This window comes from Mytilus californianus, unplaced genomic scaffold (assembly GCF_021869535.1).
Source record: "Mytilus californianus isolate M0D057914Y unplaced genomic scaffold, xbMytCali1.0.p SCAF_8, whole genome shotgun sequence".
Lineage (NCBI taxonomy): Eukaryota > Metazoa > Mollusca > Bivalvia > Mytilida > Mytilidae > Mytilus > Mytilus californianus.
Window position 1 is genome coordinate 50,068,146 of NW_026262734.1, and position 20,668 is coordinate 50,088,813.

General features: G+C 32.7%; 1 protein-coding gene across 1 annotated transcript in view; it reads right to left on the bottom strand.

Annotated features, from left to right (window-relative positions):
* Positions 1–402: 402 nt before the first annotated feature.
* LOC127712220 (beta-glucuronidase-like) overlaps positions 403–20,668 on the bottom strand; it is a 988,629-nt gene continuing 968,363 nt past the window's right edge. The window contains exons 11-12 of the mRNA XM_052218537.1: positions 7,045–7,180; positions 403–4,656 (exon numbers count right to left, since the gene is read on the bottom strand). Coding sequence (XP_052074497.1) covers positions 4,529–4,656; positions 7,045–7,180 — 264 coding nt within the window. The 3' untranslated portion in view covers positions 403–4,528. The remainder of the gene's footprint in view (positions 4,657–7,044; positions 7,181–20,668) is intronic.

Below are 20,668 nucleotides of genomic sequence, written 5' to 3' on the forward strand. Positions count from 1 at the left end.
AACTTTTACTATACTGTTACTATAACTTAAACTTGAACTCATATCAGTGGATAGCCAACCACTGCAAAAGAGGGACGAAAGATACCAGAGAGACAGCAAAGGTTTATAATAAAACAAACAACATGGAAATTGAAATATAAGTAGATTTTTTTTCTAAAAGGTCACATAGTTTAAATTTCACCTCATCAAGTTACGGGTTAACCACATCAAACAATGGAACGAACACATAATGTATTGTAAATTAGTCAAGTTTTGGAACAACGTTAAATACTGTTCAAGCCTTATCAAAAGTGTGAAACCCACATGCTTTAATGTTGAAATAACATTGAGTAATGTCGATGCAACATTGAAAAGTGATATAAAGTCTTATCAGTTAATATAAATTCACCAAAGCTAAAGAAATACTTTTTAATGATTTTTATTATTCATGATATCAGAAGCACTACAAAAATAAAAAAGTAAGTGAGAAATCTTTAAAAGCAGCTACTAATATGAACATTTCAATACCAAAAAAATTCATGTGTACAAAGTTACTTAAGAAAACAGATCAGAATACTAATAACAAAATCAACAAGATTGCACTATTTTGACCTGTAATTTAGTTCATTCCATAAGTTTAACCCCTTGGTAAAGTGGGGTGTCCAGTTGGCTGTGCAGGATTTACAAGTACAGTCAGAATGGGGACGTTAAATCCGATTTCCCGTGTAGGAAGAGTGCCACACTCTCTACACGTTAATGACCCTTACAACATCTCTTTGAGGGATCCGTTCGTGGTCTGTCCCTATCCAATCGTTTTCTTATTACATGACCAACCTATTGTATTTATTGATAATTGTTTCTTCTTGTCCTGAACATCTATGAACTATTTGTCACTGGACACTAACAACCAACAATCAATCAATAAATCAATCATACCATAAGTTTGTTCTTTTAACATTACATCAACCAAATGCTTAGATTTTTTGGACTATAAAATTACTGAACTTTACCATGTGTAAAAGAACAAGTAACAACCAATTTGATATTTCTAAATACTTGTTTTACAAAATATTTATTAAACTTGTAGATGATCTTAACTTGTTTGGTATGTCAAAGTAAGGGAATGTTTGTGATATAGAGCTAAAGTCAAGTTTAAATTTTGTTAAGATTCAATCAATACCTGTTCTTGGATTTCTTCGAAATGTACAAGCATTTTACTGTGCAATGGGAATCATGTGCCGACTCATGACAAAACATCAGTACATGCACTTGCATATACTTAATCCACAATAGGAGTGCTTTAATTGCTGTTCTCCATCTCAAAACATGACAAAGCCTTCAATACAGAGTAAAAGCTCACACCTGACAGCAAGTTCAACATTATAAAATTTACATAAAATACTAAATAATTACCATGAATAATTTACATGAAATAATGTATATGTTTGTTTAAAAATACTGAAATAATTTGCACTGAATCGAAGTATTTACATGTATATCCTCCATTGGCTTATATTGCTCTTTTTTTTAAATTCCCAAATAAATGCAATTGATACGAGTATTAAAACAGAACAAAAAATGATGTAATATTTTACAAACAAATCTGAGTAAAAAAAAGTTCAACCTCAAAAACAAAAGAAATTAGAGAAAACTTATGGTGGTTACAATGAGTATTTTTGTAGAGTGAGTATTTATAAACTGAAAGTATGATCAAACTACAACCTCAGTTTACAAATTATACTTTAACATCCCATATGATCATGAGAAGGATAAATTTTGATAATCATGAGTGTTGAATTGAGTGAAGCTCTTCAAAAGTTTAGCACACAAATAAAAGAAAAGAAAAAGGAGCAATTCTAAAGGAGAGATTTTTGCTTATTGATTTACATACATACATAGGTTAAAAGCAACAATGATGTTTTAACGGAACAAAATATTAGTCTTTAGATTAACAAATTAGTCATTTTCCATATGTGTAGGGAAAATATAAAAATCCTTATTGTACAGTTATTATGAAAGCTGTATTTTAATCCCTTCAATCTTTTTTGGATGAAGAAAATGAGAAAAGGACAATCATATACTATAGAAACATTAATTTAAGTGGAGTTAACCTTTCCTGGTTTTGTCTTTGAATTTAATTTTATGGGAATTATTTTTCATAGACTTCATTACACAAAAGTGATATTTTTTATGTAGGTTAAAATTTTGTTGGGGTTTTAATTTGATAAACGAACATAAAACCCCATAGAAAATTTCTACATTCACAGTTATAATTGGGTTAATGATCATCTTTAGTACAAGAGTTAAATATGATGATTGTCTGCTGAATAAAACATATATTGACCATCAGGTTTTTTTACAGACTATCAAATAAGGGTCATTCCATTCAAAAGAATGTACCAGGGTCAGACAGCAATTAAAAAAAATCCCATTGGTTGTTGATGTGTTGAAGCGTTTATGGCCAGTGGCCCTTGGTGTTTAGAGAAATAAACATTGTTGGTTGTTGGTCTTCTTTGAAAGTCAGTTTTCTTGGCTGTCGGTTTCATTGTGTAATTTTTCGTTATTTATTATTATTTGTTCTAGAAGGGACTAATATTACCGATTGTTTTTGTCTCCTGCTCTGTGTACACGCTTTTCACCACTTTACGTGCAAGTACATGCTTTTTAAATGAGGAATGGTGAAAACACATTCACTTAATTTCTTAAATTGAGTCTTGGAACAGTAAAAAGATTGGCAGCACAGGATGTAAAATTATCAAAAGGATTACAAACATACATTTCAAACAAATAATGTAGATCAAAGGCATTCAAATTTAACTCTTAATGTAAATCACAAAACAATAAAAAAAACAAGGAATGTCATACAAAAATATACTAGATATCTTTTAAAACTTCACAACAATTTTCCTTCTTCATAAAATTTTCATAAAAAATTGAACTACAGCAATTGCTCTTTGTCTTTTCAGTAAGAGAGCAACTATAATTTTCCGATTTGAAAAATCAACTGAACCCTTTCAACTATTGCACCATTCACAATTGACTACAATGTCTGGAATTCATTTCATTCATAAGAAAACTACTACAACCTCCTTACTCAATCTCATTCATAAAATAGAGTAGCTACAAACTTTTTCTTGTACATAAAAAAAAACATCACATAATCATCTAACATTCTAAATAATTAAAAAAAAAATTAAGTAACATCTTCTTCTGATGTCTCGAAAATGAAAACAATGCTACAACCTTTTTATACATCTCATTTCATTGTAAAATAAGTGTAGAGTTTCCTTAATTTAATAATACTATAAGCATCCCACATTTTTTATCTATAAAAATAAATAATACATTATAAATAACAAATAGCAATAAGCAAATAAACTGCTATCATAATGGTCTTCCTATTTTGTGACATTAACAATTAATAATTACAATTTTCCCACTAAGTATTATCTATTTGAAAACAAATACAACCTTCGCAGACTGACCACAATTTTCTCACTATGTATCCTCATAGGAAAGGAACTGCATATTACTCATTGGCAATTAAAATTCAATAACCTCATTTATAAACTACAAATAATTGCATTACACAATTTGAAAATGCTTTCTAATTAAAATATGTCGATGTTTGTTATATATGCGACTGTAAAACCATTTCCATTTATTGCATTACTTTATAATTTTGCTACCTTCAGCACAAGTGTAAGCTAGATGAAACATTCTTACTTGGTAAAATGAAAAAATTTAAAGGAGCTGTGAGGTATACATGAATGAGACAGCAATCTAACTACACAAATATCCAAACATCATCTTGAAAATTTAGTTAAAATTTGCAATGAACTTTCATGCCAAAAAGATGAAAAGTAAACAAATGACAATAAGGAACACTTGCTCGTATTGCTAGGTGAGGTAAAAAATGAAACTTAATCTCATTAGGTATTCATTGATAACATTTTATTCAATCCCATACTCCTCTTAGTGACATTTACTGTTTGAAAGTATCATTATACATATAAAACAATAATGTTGATTCTATTTTGAAGAGCCACTAGCTTTATATAGTGTATTGGTTCTTCATTGCTTAATTTTCAACCTTGGCAAAAAATCAAACTATCTGAAAGTTTTCCTGGCAATTGGCATTAATAAGAAAACATAATTCATATATTTTTGCAACTGGTTAATTCATTCTAGAGATATTAAAAAGCCTTATTGCACTGAAGAGAAACTTGTCTAGGTTGACTAAGTTAAATATAAGATCAAGTCATTATTAAATCATGCTATCTAACATAAGTAAATAGTTTCATTGTTTATCAATCAGTAACAGTTTTATAAAAGTTTTATATCTAAATTAAAAAAGTGACATAAATATTTAGTAAGAGGTAGAGATGTTTTTGCTGTAAAATTGGAATGTATGAAGCAAATAAATCCTGAATAAAATAGAACCCCCTTGCCCCAAAAATATTTTTACATAATCTTTTTTTCCATAACAACTCTTAAGTGTAGCATTTTGTTTTACTCCTCATATGATTGTCAAATATTTAGCCCATTATTAGTTTTGGTACTTCTGAGTTTCATTAATCATCTTCAGGTATCTGTCTCTAACAGTAAAGGCAGCCATTTTAGGTTGTCTGTGTCTTGTAAACAGTCCTTTGTTACAACCATATGCCCAATTTGTTTCTGTAATAAAAATAAAAAGTGTGTTAATATATTAGAAGTTGACATGCTTTAAAGATCAAGAATAGTGAAAGGAAAATTTTTTGCTAGAACACAATAATGTAAAGAGAAATTTGTCTTGCAATTCATGGGTAGGAATAATGAGTTTCAAAGAAGTATGTTTTTCCAGCTCGGATCTCACCAGTCAAGTAATTACATCAGAAAATTAGAAATGGTTGGGATCAACAGCAGAGTGAGGGGATATATATAGAAAAGTGTAAATATTTTTTGTGAAAATCTCTTATTGAACTTAAAATTGAGAATGGAAATGGGGAATGTGTCAAAGAGACAACAACCCGACCAAAGAGTAAATTATTAGCTGAAGGCCACCGATGGGTCTTCAACACAGCAAGAAAATCTCGCACCTTGAGGCGGACTTCAGCTGGCCCCTTAACAAAAATGTGTACTAGTTCAGTGAAAATGAACCTCATACTAAACTCCAAAACATATAAATGAACCAAAACTAAATAAATGGGGAATGTATCCATTGGACACAGATGATGCCCCGCTTGCATATAACGTTATAAAGGGACATACCTCAAGAACAGTAAAAGTGACACTACCCAAATTTGTACTTGATCTGTGTTTTGTGGTAATAAGCATTGTGTATAAGTTTTATAACATTTGGTTGAGGCAAACTAAAGTTAGAGAACGGAAACGAAAAAATTCAGCAATTTTTCCATTTGTAAAGGGGCATAACTCTAGAACTGTAAAAGTAATGCCACCCAAATTAAAATTTGATCTGTGATTTGTGGTCATAAGCATTGTGTATAAGATTCATAACATTTGGTTGAGGCAAATGCAAGTTAGAGAATGAAAACGAAAAATTCAGCAATTTTTCCATTTGTAAAGGGGCATAACTCTAGAAAGGTTCAAGTGACGCCACCCAAATTCACATTTGATCTGTGTTTTGTTGTAATAAGCATTGTGTATAAGTTTCATAACATTTGGTTGAGGCAAACTAAAGATAGAGAATAGAAACCATTTTCGGGACGTACGTACAGACGTACGTACGGACGGACCAATGGACGTACAGAGAGATAAGGGTAAAACTTAATGCCCCCTCCGCTACAGTGGGGCATAAAAACATTAACTGCATGTGTTTTAATTCGTCTATTCTAGTTTTTTTCAAAAGTTTTAACCCAATTGCAAATTAATTATTCAAATAAATGTTAGAACTGGTCAACTGCTCTAGATAGAGGACCCAGTAAATTATATAAATTGTAAGAATATCTTGATTTAAAAGCATATTTATGAAAAAGAATTTGAAGGCTAAACTTTCTCTCTTTTTTGTTATTATAATGTTGATTACACTAACAGAAACATAATTAAAAATAAAAATCATATTATATTGATAAAATTGAGAATGGAAATAGGAATGTGTCAAAGAGACAACAACCCGACCAAAGAGCAGAAAACAGCCAAAGCCCACCAATGGGTCTTCAACACAACAAGAAAATCCCGCATCCGGAGGCAGGCTTCAGTTGGCCCCTAAACAAAAATGTGTACTAGTTCAGTGAAAATGGACGCCATACTGAACTCCAAAACATATAAATGAACTAAAATTAAAAAACATACAAGACTAACAAAGGCCAGAGGCTCCTGACTTGGGACAGGCGCAAAAATGCAGCAGGGTTAAACATGTTTAGTGAGATCTCAACCCTCCCCCTATATCTCTAGCCAATGTAGAAAAAACAAACACACAGCAATACGCACAGTAAAACTCAGTTTAAAAGAAGTCTGAGTCCGATGTCAGAAAAAGATAACAAAAGAAACTAAGCAAAATGATAATGATACATGAATTAACAAAGGACAACTAGCAGTTACGGACATGCCAGCTCCAGGCCTCAAGTTAACTGATTGAAAGATTATGTCTTCTTCATATGAAAATCAAGCACAGTCCCTCCCAGTCGGGGTTTAGTATCATACCAAAATAAAATATATGAGAAGAACATAACCCGTATCATTCCAACAACTGGTTTTAGAATAAATGTGTTTATTTCCGATGCAAAGACCCTATAAGTGAATCAATATTAATACCAAAATATGCCACCTGACAACAGTATCGTAACTATATCCCTTGAAAAAAAGAGGAATTGTAACAAAAACAGTGCATTGCCAAGCATATATAATTAATTTTGAGATCTGCCTATGTGTCTGATTTTGGTTTATTTATGCTATCAAGCTGCTTGATCAACATTTCCTTTGTCTAATATTTAAGGTTACTTTCTAAGAGTTTTGGTATGTAATATGTATGTCTAGCTCATATCTTCTTGGATTTTAATTCAACAATAGCCCAATCTTTCTATAATTTGTCTCATCCAACATCTACCAGACATGTTAACTACTTACTTTGATCGATGAGGAAATCAGCAAAATTCCAGATCATTTCTCCAGCTAAATACTCATGTCTTAGTTTATCATATACTTGATGATACTGAATAAGCAAGTCTTTCTGATATTCTTCTGAGAATGTAAATGATGGACTCTGTGGAAAAATAAAAATTAGATGAACTATTGATATTGCTAAAAAATTGTATTCACATATATAAAACATGGAATAAAGTCAACAATGTAATTTGAATATTTTATAAAAAAAAAAATTCCGTGGTTTGAAATATGTTGCACATACAAGAAAGGTTGGACATCAAATAGACAAACATATATATATGAGCAGATGGATCAACAATTAAAAGGATATATTATATAAACAAACAGAGAATCAGACACCAAAATCGCAATAAAATCTTAGCTCACTTAGTTAGGGTATAAATAATGGAAATAAATAATAGGATTAACTTCTATATTAATATTTTTCAAATAAAAAACCAATTCAATTCATAGGGCTTTCAATTAAAACATGCATAGTACCCAGGAAAGGCACTCTGATACTCACCGATAGTCGAGATTTGGAAGTTTGCTCGTTTGAATTGTTTCACATTTTTCATGTCGAGGCCATTTAAAGCCAACTATATATACAGTATATGTTTTTCTCATTATTGAATGCCTTAAGTTTGTCTATGATTGCTTAAAGTCAATTGCTTGAACTCTAGTGAATAGTTATCACATCGGCAATCATACCTCACCTCCTCATTTTTATAAGGAACAGCATAGTAATTTGTGATCAGATAACAACTGTTGCAAATGAAGAGTATACTACATACAATGTAAGAAATTTAATATTGACACAAGAAAAATTTAAACCTACTGTATGTAATCCTGTTAGCGTTTCTGCTCCGTATTCTGATACCATTACAGGTTTATTGTAGTGCTTAAAAAGACCTTCCAGAGTTGGTGGTACCTGGTATGGAATTGTCTGCAGGTAACCAGTGTCTTGATACCACCCAAAATAGATATTTACCATAACAACATCAACTATATTCATCTAAAAAGGAAAAAAAAAACATTGGGAGCTGTAATTCTCTGCCAACAAATCTCAAAATCAAAAAACTTGAATTTTTAATGTTTGCATGTTTCATAAAAAGTTATAAGTGAAGATAGCCTTGTTCATGTCTTGTTTATGTCTTGCATGACTAACCATTCCTTCTAGTTTGGCTGGTGATTACTTTCATTTGTAATATCACAAAACTGAGCTGAATATTATGAATATTTACAATCAAGCATATTATTTGTACTAGTCAGGATTGTTGAAAAGATAGGCAAAATGTGTCACAAAATATTAGTTATCAAAATATGCATATTTTCTTCTATTGGTTAATTTACTCACTCTAATTTTTAATACTTTTTACTTATTTTTTTAATGTCATTTATACTATTGATTACTAATCATTTTAATTGATGTTGACTAATTGACAAAATTGTAGTTTCAACATAAGTATGACCCTAACAATGCCTTAGTTAAAACTATAGTAACAAACAGTTTAAGGGGAAGACATTTTTTTAATTTTATTTTAATTGCTTTGCTTGCTACATGTGAGACTTTCAAACAATTGGCTAAATATACCAAAATTTATCATAACTAATGAAAAAATAAATGCCTGCTACCATATACAATTCATATATTGGTTATTCCAAAGGTAAATTATTGGAAACTAAATACCAAAATGATCTGTAAATCATCATTGAACACTAATAAACCGAAAACAGACCGTTATCTATAAAAATGGCAAAAAACATCCCGACACCTGTTGGTTTTAAGTAGGGTGGACAACGATGACACTATATATATGACTCAGCCACTGAGTAGTGGAAAATAAAAATTGATTTTCAATATAATTTATATAAATATATATAATGCATAAACTTACCACATGATCAGACAATGGGTTACTGTTACTTGAAGCAAAGGTTACCAGTCTAGATGGATCCAGGGACTTTGTCAAATTATATACCTGTCTAAGAAGCACAATGGTGTAATTACCATGAGTTCCATAAATGTTAAAACATATCTAAAAATGATTCTAAAATGACATGCTGCTTTCGCTTTTTAAATAACAGCCTGATAAATTCTTGATATATATGTAGAATTAAAATTGAGAATGGAAATGGGGAATGTGTCAAAGAGACAACAACCCGACCATAGAACAGACAACAGCAGAAAGTCACTAACAGGTCTTCAATGCAGTGAGAAATTCCCGCACCCGGAGGCGTCCTTCAGCTGGCCCCTAAACAAATATATATACTAGTTCAGTGATTATGAACGCCATACTAAACTCCAAATTGTACACAAGAAACTAAAATTAAAAATAATACAAGACTAACAAAGGCTAGACGCTCCTGACTTGGGACAGGGGCAAAAATGTGGCGGGGTTAAACATGTTTATGAGATCTCAACCCTCCCCCTATACCTATAGCCAATGTAGAAAAGTAAACGCATAACAATACGCACATTAAAATTCAGTTCAAGAGAAGTCCGAGTCTGATGTCAGAAGATGTAACCAAAGAAAATAAACAAAATGACAATAATACATAAAAAACAACAGACTACTAGCAGTTAACTGACATGCCAGCTCCAGACTTCAATTAAACTGATTGAAAGATTATGTCTTCATCATATGAATATCAGGCACAATCCTTCCCGTTAGGGGTTTAGTATCATACCATCATAACATATATGAGAAGAACATAACCCGAGTCATGCCAACAACTGGTTTTTAAATAAATGTGTTTAGTGCCGATGCAAAGACCCTATAAGTGAATCAATATTAACGCCAAAATATGCAATCTTTAATGACCTGACAACAGTATCGTAACTATATCCCTTCTTAATAAGTCTATTTAAAGGTTTTGTTAACTTCAGAGGTGAATACTGACATTTTTGTGCTTTATAAAGAATATTTCCATAAAAAATTGGATGTGAAATACCTGAACGTATAAGAAGTGTGCATGTTGAGCTATATTTACGAATGATGTCCTTATACCGATGATAAAATTTAGTAAATGTTTTGACTAGTTTGTGATATCAAAAACCCTGGTGTAATAATTTTTCAGTAATACATAAATTTCTCTCGTTAAAATCTAAAACATTGTTACATACACGAGCGAATCGTACAAGTTGAGATATATAAACACAGTAAGATGGTGACAAGGGAACGTCACCATCTAAAAATGGATAATTAACGATAGGAAATGAAAAATCATCTAGATCTATATTTTGCGCAGACTCACAGATGAATCTCTGTGGCTGTTACAGTTTACCTCCCATGTACATTCACATGTATCATAACATACATGTATGTGCAAACACTGTATTCAAAAAGAAATTAAAATATAACTGCAGAGCTTTTATTCCAGCTCAAGAGCTTGGACAAATGTATAAAATTGAAATAAAATAAAATCCTGCGAAATTGCATGTATGATTTTAGTGCATTAATGCCAGGTCAAACCATTCTGTCATACAAACTAAAACTCTCAAGCTGAAGGTTATTCCATTACTTGTAAGCTTCAAACAAAATACTGTAAATTGAGAACTTCTTGCCTGCTTTTATTATTGCGATTGTTGAAGAATGGACAAAATTGGGAGTTTAATTATTGTGATTTCAAGAAAATCTGCATACAAATATATGTATCAGCTATCCAAATGTGAGTTCTTATTATTGCAATTCTCACCCAGTCACATTAATAAAAACCTCACAATAATTTCTGAATTTACAGTACTATCACATTTAAATAAAGATAATAGAGTCTTTACCTTAACTGACACTGAACATAAGTAAAAAGCTGTGATTGCAAACCAGGTCATATGAACAAAAACAAATGCTGATGCCAATGACACAGCAACCCAAAAACATGTAAAACCAAACAACATAAAGAGGTCAACAAATGGACTTCAACATATAGACAAGCATCTAAAAAATATGTCAATCTCTTAATCACCCAAGAAGAAAGGAGTTGTTAATAGATTTAACCGAGACACTCATATTTAAAAAAAAAATTAAATTCCTAGAATGAAAAAAACATTACAATGAAACTAAGCTTCCTGACTTCAGACAGGCATATGACCATATTTTTGATAAATAATGTGGATTAATTATTATTTGTAGAATCATGGATTTCATAGCCTAGGTAAACTTTAACCACAAATTTAAATGTTCAATGAAGAACAACTATTCTATAAGTTTTCATGCATACTTTAGCAAAATAATGAAATGATTGAGGCGAAGTGTACGTAATATAACTTCTCGAAATCTCCACAGAATCTTTTTATATTTTACATGTGGATTCTGCTTGTAAAATAACATTAGAATATAAAATAAAAAAAGGGGGTAACCGTTTTCATTTTTCAGATACAAGCTGTTAAAACTAACAGCATGCCGCCTGTGTAAAAATGTGTCCCATCTTTTGGGACAGTCCAAGGATATCCCAGAAAATCCCTGAATATCCCATATTACATCTTGTTAAATAAAAATCTGGGATATCCTTGGTCACAATTGCAAGATGGGATATCCCAGAAATCCCAGAAATTTCTGTACTAGTACTTTCTAGGAACAAGAGTGCACACGCTGAAATGTCTCGCCTTCTTTACTAATCATTGATATTATGTTGATAGTCCTAAATATAAAGCTTTATTACAACTGTCACCTAAACTTAACATTAACCAAGAAAACTAAACATTGACCAATGAACCATGAAAATGAGGTCAAGGTCAGATGAACCGTGCCAGACAGACATGTACAGTTAACAATTCTTCCATATAACAAATATAGTTGACCTATTGCTTATAGTTTAAGAAAAACAGACCAAAAGACAAAAACTAAACACTGAGCAATGAACCGTGAAAATGAGGTCAAGGTCATATAAAACCTGCGTGACTGACATATAGATCATAAAATATTTCCATACACCAAATATAGTTGACCTATGGCATATAGTATTAAAAAAAAAGACCAAAACTCAAAAACTTAACTTTGACCACTGAACCATGAAAACGAGGTCAAGGTCAGATGACACCTGCCAGCTAGACATGTACACCTTACAATCATTCCATACACCAAATATAGTAGACCTATTGCATACAGTATAAGAAAAACAGACCAAAACACAAAAACTAAACTATAACCACTGAACCATGAAAATGAGGTCAAGGTCAGATGACACCTGCCAGTTGGACATATACACCTTACAGTCCTTCCATACACCGAATATACTAGACCTATTGCTTATAGTATCTGAGATATGGACTTGACCACCAAAACTTAACCTTGTTCACTGATCCATGAAATGAGGTCGAGGTCAAGTGAAAACTGTCTGACGGGCATGAGGACCTTGCAAGGTATGCACATACCAAATATAGTTATCCTACTACTTATAATAAGAGAGAATTTAACATTACAAAAAATGTTAACTTTTTTTTCAAGTAGTCACTGAACCATGAAAATGAGGTCAAGGACATTGGACATGTGACTGACGGAAACTTCGTAACATGAGGCATCCATATACAAAGTATGAAGCATCCAGGTCCTCCACCTTCTAAAATATAAAGCTTTTAAGAAGTTAGCTAACGCTGCCGCCGCCGCCACCGGATCACTATCCCTATGTCGAGCTTTCTGCGACAAAGTCGCAGGCTCGACAAAAACCGGGATATCCTGAGATATTGTCTTATTTCCGTTAAAATGTTGGACTTCATCTTGTCAGATGTGTTTGTGAAATGTTTGTAAAAGTCTCTATTTATTGATAAGATGGGATTTTTTCTGGACTTTTTATTTATCTTTGTAATATCTATTAAAATAACTAAATAGTTATTAGACATGTTAGAATGTAAAATTAATGCATTTAAAAAATACAAAAAATACCTTTATTCATCCTGGTAAATCATGACATAAAGCCAATAATCACTATTCTGTGCAAATAACAAATTTAGACCCAATGTTCATTATACTATGTTCCTTTGATTTATAGTGTGAATTAAATATTCACGATGCCTGTTCTCAGATTTTAAGCGTAAAAGTGAAACAAAAACATTATATGTTGTTGTATATCTGTATGTTGAATCCGTACTTTCCGGAACTGTTGTATTGCCTTGTCCGTGATTGGTGTGATTATTACTTGTATCAGCCTCTTTTTGTGTTTGAATCCAAAGTAAAAGGATCGTAATTTGAAAGCTCTTAGTTTTATTTATATTATACTTGTCTTTAGTCCCCCAAACCTAAGTCAGGTATATTACATGGTGGAGAACCCTAAAATCGAACAATTGGTACCTGATATATACAAAATGAACATATGAAACATTAAAATGAAGCCTTGAAATAATTGTCAACAGTAGAAAACACGTGTTTTGACTCCGCACGTTACGTGAGGACAGAAAATGGCCGTCGATGTGTACTTGGAAAAGATCCCAGAGGTGCTGGTCAGAAATTTAAGCTTAAACAAACAGGGCCATATATTATTCATCGCATAGACAGTCCTCATCTTTATTCGTTAATGGAACCCAGAACAAACAAAGTTATTCCACAACCAGTTCCCATTAATATTTACTAACAAGCCTTGTCCGTGATTGGTGTGATTATTACTTGTATCAGCCTCTTTTTGTGTTTGAATCCAAAGTAAAAGGATCGTAATTTGAAAGCTCTTAGTTTTATTTATATTATACTTGTCTTTAGTCCCCCAAACCTAAGTCAGGTATATTACAATGTTCAGCACATTATTTTTTTTTCTATAGGTTTGATAAAATCATTATGCATGCAGACTTCTGCAAAAATAACAAATCAGATCATACAACCAAAATACAATTTTCTTTTGAACCACAAAGCCAGTCTGAGTGAGGTAAAGATGATCATGAAGACAAATTGTATATGTTCAGGAGCGTGCTACACATGGTCTTTTTGTATTTCCATTTAGATAAAGTAACTTTTCTTTTATGTTCTCAACAAGAATAATTTTGTCCTCGTTGCCATTAGTCTGCAACTCTACAGCAAGCAGATGACTAATAGTTGGATGTAACAGAGCCAGGTCTTCCTTTAATTTAAGTAATTTAACAACAGCTACACATTTGTTAGATTTGTGGTGATATATAAAGTATTCAATGCTGGCTACTAGAGACCCCGAAATACTTGATTTTAGTAAAATAACATATCCAATACGTTTTTTCATTCTGGCATACTGTTTTGAAAAGAAAACAATATCATTGACAACAACTCGTTCACATTTTGAAGTAAGGCCCAAGTTTTGAACTGCTGGTATGTCTAAAGTATCTCTAAGTTTTTCAATAAGGTTTTCATCTGGAATTAATTTCTTTATTCCACCAACAACTTGACAGTTGACTGCTACATGTTTTATTTTGACAGTACGCTTAGTTTTTAACGATTCCTCTACAAATTCTTTCAAATCAAGGTTTTGCATTTTAGACGACTCCACTGCCAAACGCTTGTTCGCCTGAACTGTCCACAAAATTTGAAAACATATGTCTCCTGCTCCATGTACTGACTCCAAAATAGTGCCGTTAATGTCTTCAAAAGCAAAACAAGATCATGCCCAAATAGGACCTAATTTTCTTACATAGGCGGATAAATGCCTGCACACATTGTGTAGATTAAGTGTACAATTATTTTGTCCATATAGAGGTGCAAAATTTGCATAAAATGTGTTCAAACAATTTTCTGCATGTTGAAGCTGCTCATTGCTAATATTATCTGACAGAAGTATATATAGACCTTCTACAAGCAGAGCATAGTGATCAATATATTCCTTTGAACCAATTTCTATTATACTAGATATTGAATAAAAAAGTAGCCACGTTTGAAGTTCCGAAGCTTTGAAATGGGTTAAATTGTACTCAATTTTTTTTTGGTAAACGAGAAATATCATCAGTAGGTTTCATCTTCTTAAGTATTTTGTCAACGATTTTAATTGATCTTCCCAAAAAATATGGTTTATCTGATACGCCAGAAATACAAAGGATATATGGGGAAAATCATAAAAAACGGCAGATATTTTTACTTTATCATGATTTTTCTAATTTGTTGGTCAACAGAATTTTTTTAAAAATTCGAAATGCGATTCAAAAATAAACGACGAATACATTGGTGCAAAGAAAGTCCTTAGCAACCATGCTAGTTTTCAAGCTATATTCTCTTGAAGTTTGATTTTTAGTGGAAAATTATAAAATATTCTGCGACGTTATTGATGTCTGCTGTAACGTCACCACAAATTCTACTCTATAACGCTAGTATACCCATTGTACTGTACAGTATTGTTATACAAATCATGAGTGTGTGTAACACATTTTCCTAAGTATTGGAAATGCTAAAAAAATAAAAGCGTAATCAGTTGACATGGTTGATAATGATACAAACTGATATTTCTTATGCCAAAGTAATGCAAATTGGCAAATAAATATACTGCAAATGAAAAAAAGTTACTGTATAGACTTTAACTCCATCTTTTCTTGATTAGACAGGGTTCCACATCTTTTTTTTGAAATTTTTGTATTGTTCTAATAATTTTAAATAAAATATCGAGTTGTCCAGATCAGTACAGAATGATTCTATACATGTTTGAAAAATTCAGTTAAAATATTGGGATCCCTTCTTTTCATCCTCACCATTTCCGGCACTATGCGAGGTATTGCGTACACAACCCATTCTATTTGTCAAGTTCACACACGTGCACGTGATTCTATAATTTTACTTGAAAATTTCCTTTCTCGATAGCTTTCCCTTTTCTTTAACTAGATGACAAGGATACATGGTATAATGGATGGAGATTCTTTATCAAAGGAAATAACTTCTTGTACCATTATTCTTAAATTTCCACATGTACGACTCATAACAAATAAGAAATCTGCAAATGCATATTATCTTGAGAATGGCTGTAATAAGGTCAAAAGAAGAACCTGTATATGAATTTTAGCAAAATAAAACAGATCAGAGTTTTTTATATAACTCCCCATTGCATAGATCACTGCCTGTGTTATGCCTTAGCATTGTGTATATTGTAATGCTAAAGCCGTATTGTTAAGTCTAAGTCTAAAGCTTTATGTATTATAGTTATATGCTGTAAATGTGCTGGTGTCATGATATAAATGTACTGGTGTCATGATATAAATGTACTGGTGTCATGAAATAAATGTACGTATGTAATGCTATACGAATGTTCGTATGTACCGGGGGTAATGCTATACGAATGTACCTATGTAATGATATACGAATGTATGTATGTAATGCTATACGAATGTATGTATGTAATGCTATATGAATGTACCAAGGGCGATGTTATGAGAATGTAACCATCCAGTATGATGCTAAAAAATGTTTCTAGTGTAAATTCATTAGATTGTATCCAGTATAATGTAAGGAGACCACTTCTAAGCAAGGATCGAAGGTCTGATTTTTTTAATGTGATATAAAAATAAGGAGATGTGGTATCATTGCAAATTGGACAACTATTTGCCACAGTTTAAGGTAGATCTATCGGGTGTATTTTTTCTGAGCATCCTTTCTAGTCATGTTGCAAAATTACTTATTTGTTTTACAAATAGTTTACCAAGTATCATTCAATATACAACAAAACCAGGTATCATTCAATATACAACAAAATACCTTCAACTTGAAATTTAAAGATTGAACTATCAATATTTTTTTTTTCAAGAAAATTAGGCCCTTGACCCCCTCTTTTATATATATATATATATATATTTCAGAAGTATTAATTAACAAAATTATCTCTTCGAATTTTAAACAATTCTATCGTTTAATGTTTCTTCAATAAGGAAAACTTAAGTTTCCCCTAAATAAACAAAATAAAATACCCTAAATGTGTTTAATTTCAATGTATTGTTACGAAAAAACAAGGTCTGCGATCCCCAGTTTTTATATTGAAATTTGAAATTACTTTGACCAAAAAGTCTTTTACAGAAGCATTTATCCCTGAAAATTTTGACACCCCAGCTGCCTTATTGAATGAAGTGGATATAAGCAATTATAATAGGCAACCATAAGGCCATCAACCATGATAAAAATCCCTAACGTTTAGTCGGTTATAAATTTAAGGCCTCGACATAGTAACATTATTTTCTTCACCCTCTCCCTTCTTCCCTATACCTTATACTCTATAATTCTATAATACTAGTAATCTTCAATATTGAGACTTGAGAAGAACTAGAGGCTCTCAAGAGCCTGTGTCGTTCACCTGACTCTACTTTGGTTTTAGAAATCATGTAAAGATAGATAAAAATTATAACAGATACCAAAATAATGATTGAGGCCAAATTTGGTTTAATATTGGTCCCGCTATTCAATAAAATATCCTGGTGGCCATCTTGAACAGTAAATCGGCAACAAAGAAGCAACACTTGGTCAGCACCTCATAAGGAACATTCATGCCATGTTTGGTTACATTCCATTCAGTGGTACTCTAAAAGAAGACATTTGTATGTATTTCCCATAGGGTCCTATGTCATGTATGTTAAACTAAGTCCCCCCAATGGCCATCTTGGATGATGGATCGGCTGCAATGTAACAACACTTGGTCAGCATCTCATAAGGAACATTCATGCCATGTTTGGTTTCATTCCATTCAGTGGTTCTCTAAAAGAAGACCATTTGTATGTAATTCCCAAAGGGTCCTATGTTAAACTAAGCCCCCCCCCTGGAGGCCATCTTGGATGATGGACCAACTGTCAAGTAACAACACTTGGTCAGCACCTCATAAGGAACATTCATGCCATGTTTGGTTCCATTCCATTCACTGGTTCTCTAAAAGAAGACATTTGTATGTATTTCCCATAGGGTCCTATGTTAAACTAAGTCCCCCGCTGGCGGCCATCTTGGATGATGGACCAACTGCAAAGTAACAACACTTGGTCAACACCTCATAAGGAACATTCATGCCATGTTTGGTTCCATTCCATTCACTGGTTCTCTAAAAGAAGACATTTGTATGTACTTCCCTTAGGGTCCTATGTTAAACTAAGTCCCCCCCTGATGAACATCTTGGATGATGGACCGACTGCAAAATAACAACACTTGGTCAGCACCTCATAAGGAACATTCATGCCATGTTTGGTTCCATTCCATTCACTGGTTCTGTAAAAGAAGACATTTGTATGTATTTCCCATAGGGTCCTATGTTAAACTAAGTCCCCCGCTGGCGGCCATCTTGGATGATGGACCGACTGCAAAGTAACAACACTTGGTCAGCACCTCATAAGGAACATTCATGTCATGTTTTGTTTCATTCCATTCAGTGGTTCTCTAAAAGAAGACATTTGTATGTATTTCCCATAGGGTCCTATGTTAAACTAAGTCCCTTGCTGGCGGCCATCTTGGATGATGGATCGGCTACAAAGTAACAACACTTGGTCAGCACCTCATAAGGAACATTCATGCCATGTTTGGTTTCATTCCATTCACTGGTTCTCTAAAAGAAGACATTTGTATGTACTTCCCATAGGGTCCTATGTTAAACTAAGTCACCCGCTGGTGGCCATCTTGGATAATGGATCGACTGCAAAGAAACAACACTTGGTCAGCACCTCATAAGGAACATTCATGCCATGTTTGGTTTCATTCAATTCACTGGTTCTCTAAAAGAAGACATTTGTATGTAATTCCCATAGGGTCCTATGTTAAAGTAAGTCCCCCCGCTGGCGGCCATCTTGGATGATGGACCGACTGCAAAGTAACAACACTTGGTCAGCACCTCATAAGGAACATTCATGCCATGTTTTGTTTCATTCCATTTAGCGGTTCTCTAAAAGAAGACATTTGTATGTATTTCCCATAGGGTCCTATGTTAAACTAAGTCCCCCGCTGGCGGCCATCTTGGATGATGGATTGGCTACAAAGTAACAACACTTGGTCAGCACCTCATAAGGAACATTCATGCCATGTTTGGTTTCATTCCATTCAGTGGCCAGGTGAGCTAAAAAAAAACTTCAAAATTGTATTCTCTACTTTTGAATGATACACAAAAAAACAACACAAGAATGCAAATTTTGCTATCCTTTCGAAATTGGAATTTGATCAAGAAAAAAACTGCATGTTCTATTTTTATCATACATGTGTAGTTTCAGTTTCAACCATGGTTCTAAATTTAGATTTTACTTTCCCAAAAAATTGCAGACGCAATAGAAGACACCTGTTTACTTTCTGCTCCTTGAGAACTGAGATTTGGATGAGATAGATGATTTACTTATTCTGAGATAAATGTCACAGTGCTAAATTCTTAGTTTCTGTGTAATGTTTTGTAGATGGAATCTAATTTTTTGTTCGTTTTTTTTTTTCTGTAAGCTTTGTCCTCTCACTTATGTAAACATGTTAAAAATGTTTCACTTGTGGTCGATTACCCTTTAGTATCGTTTATACTTTTCACACAAATATAAATTATCCTAAAATTTTCAATTGCTTAAAAAACAGGACATGCCAACGCCTTTCTAGTTCAACATACATATTTACATGCAATTTACCGGTGATTATTCATTACCTTCAAGATTACGCTACACTGACACTGTGAATTTCATTCAAATAATATTGTGGGGTCAATTCTGGATTGATTTTAACGAGGTCATGTATGATACGACTAGAAGCAGAATTGTCACTAGTTTATTTGTTTATTTTTAATTTCTGTTGAAATAAATACGAGCGGTATTATGTACCCGCTCCTGTGTGAGGCTAAAACAAAAACAGTTGCAGACTAACACACAATAGGATATATACTAAGATATCTAAGATTTCTGATTGGAGTCAGCTAATTTCTTTGAAATTTTGACATAGCACAGGAATACTTGTTTGGGTTCATGATAGACAAAGTCATTGAAATGATGATTTTTCTTTCATGTGCCCATTTCCCGTTCTTGGAGTAGGGGAGATAACTTGCGTAACTAACGACGCACGTTTTGTATCCCGAATTCCGCTAGAGGCGTGCAATTAGGTATACTTCGTCTTAAATCAAATATATATTCAAGAAAACACAATTTTTCCTCAATCCACAAAAATTGGTACCCATTAAAATAAATGAATCCACAGTAACTACTTTATACTCACTGGAAGTAAGGACCAGATATACTTAATCTAGAATTAGGTTCATTAGCTAGAGACCATGCTATGACTGCTGGCCTGTTCTTATCTCTGGATACAAGCTCCCTCATGGCTTGAAGGTGTAAGTTCAAGGTCTTGTTCCCATAATTATTTTCACTGTAACAATAAATAATAGTAAAATAGCATAGATATAAAAAGATGTGGTATGAGTGCCAATGAGACAACTCTCCATCCAAGTCACATTTGTAAAAAGTAAACAGTTATCGGTCAAAGTACGACATGTATAGTTCATTAAAATCCGTAATTTAGATCTGGCGACAACAAACGTACAACGTTAACTGTCTCCAATATAAAATTTTATTTCCTTATACAATGCAAACAGCTATGACTGCATGTGCTATCAGGATTGATTGATTGATTGTTGGTTGCTTAACGTCCAGTGGCAAATATTTCATGCATATTCAGGACGATGTGCTATCAGGATGATCAGTGACAATGTTAAAACAATGCATAGAAAAAATAAACAAAAAGTTTAATATAAC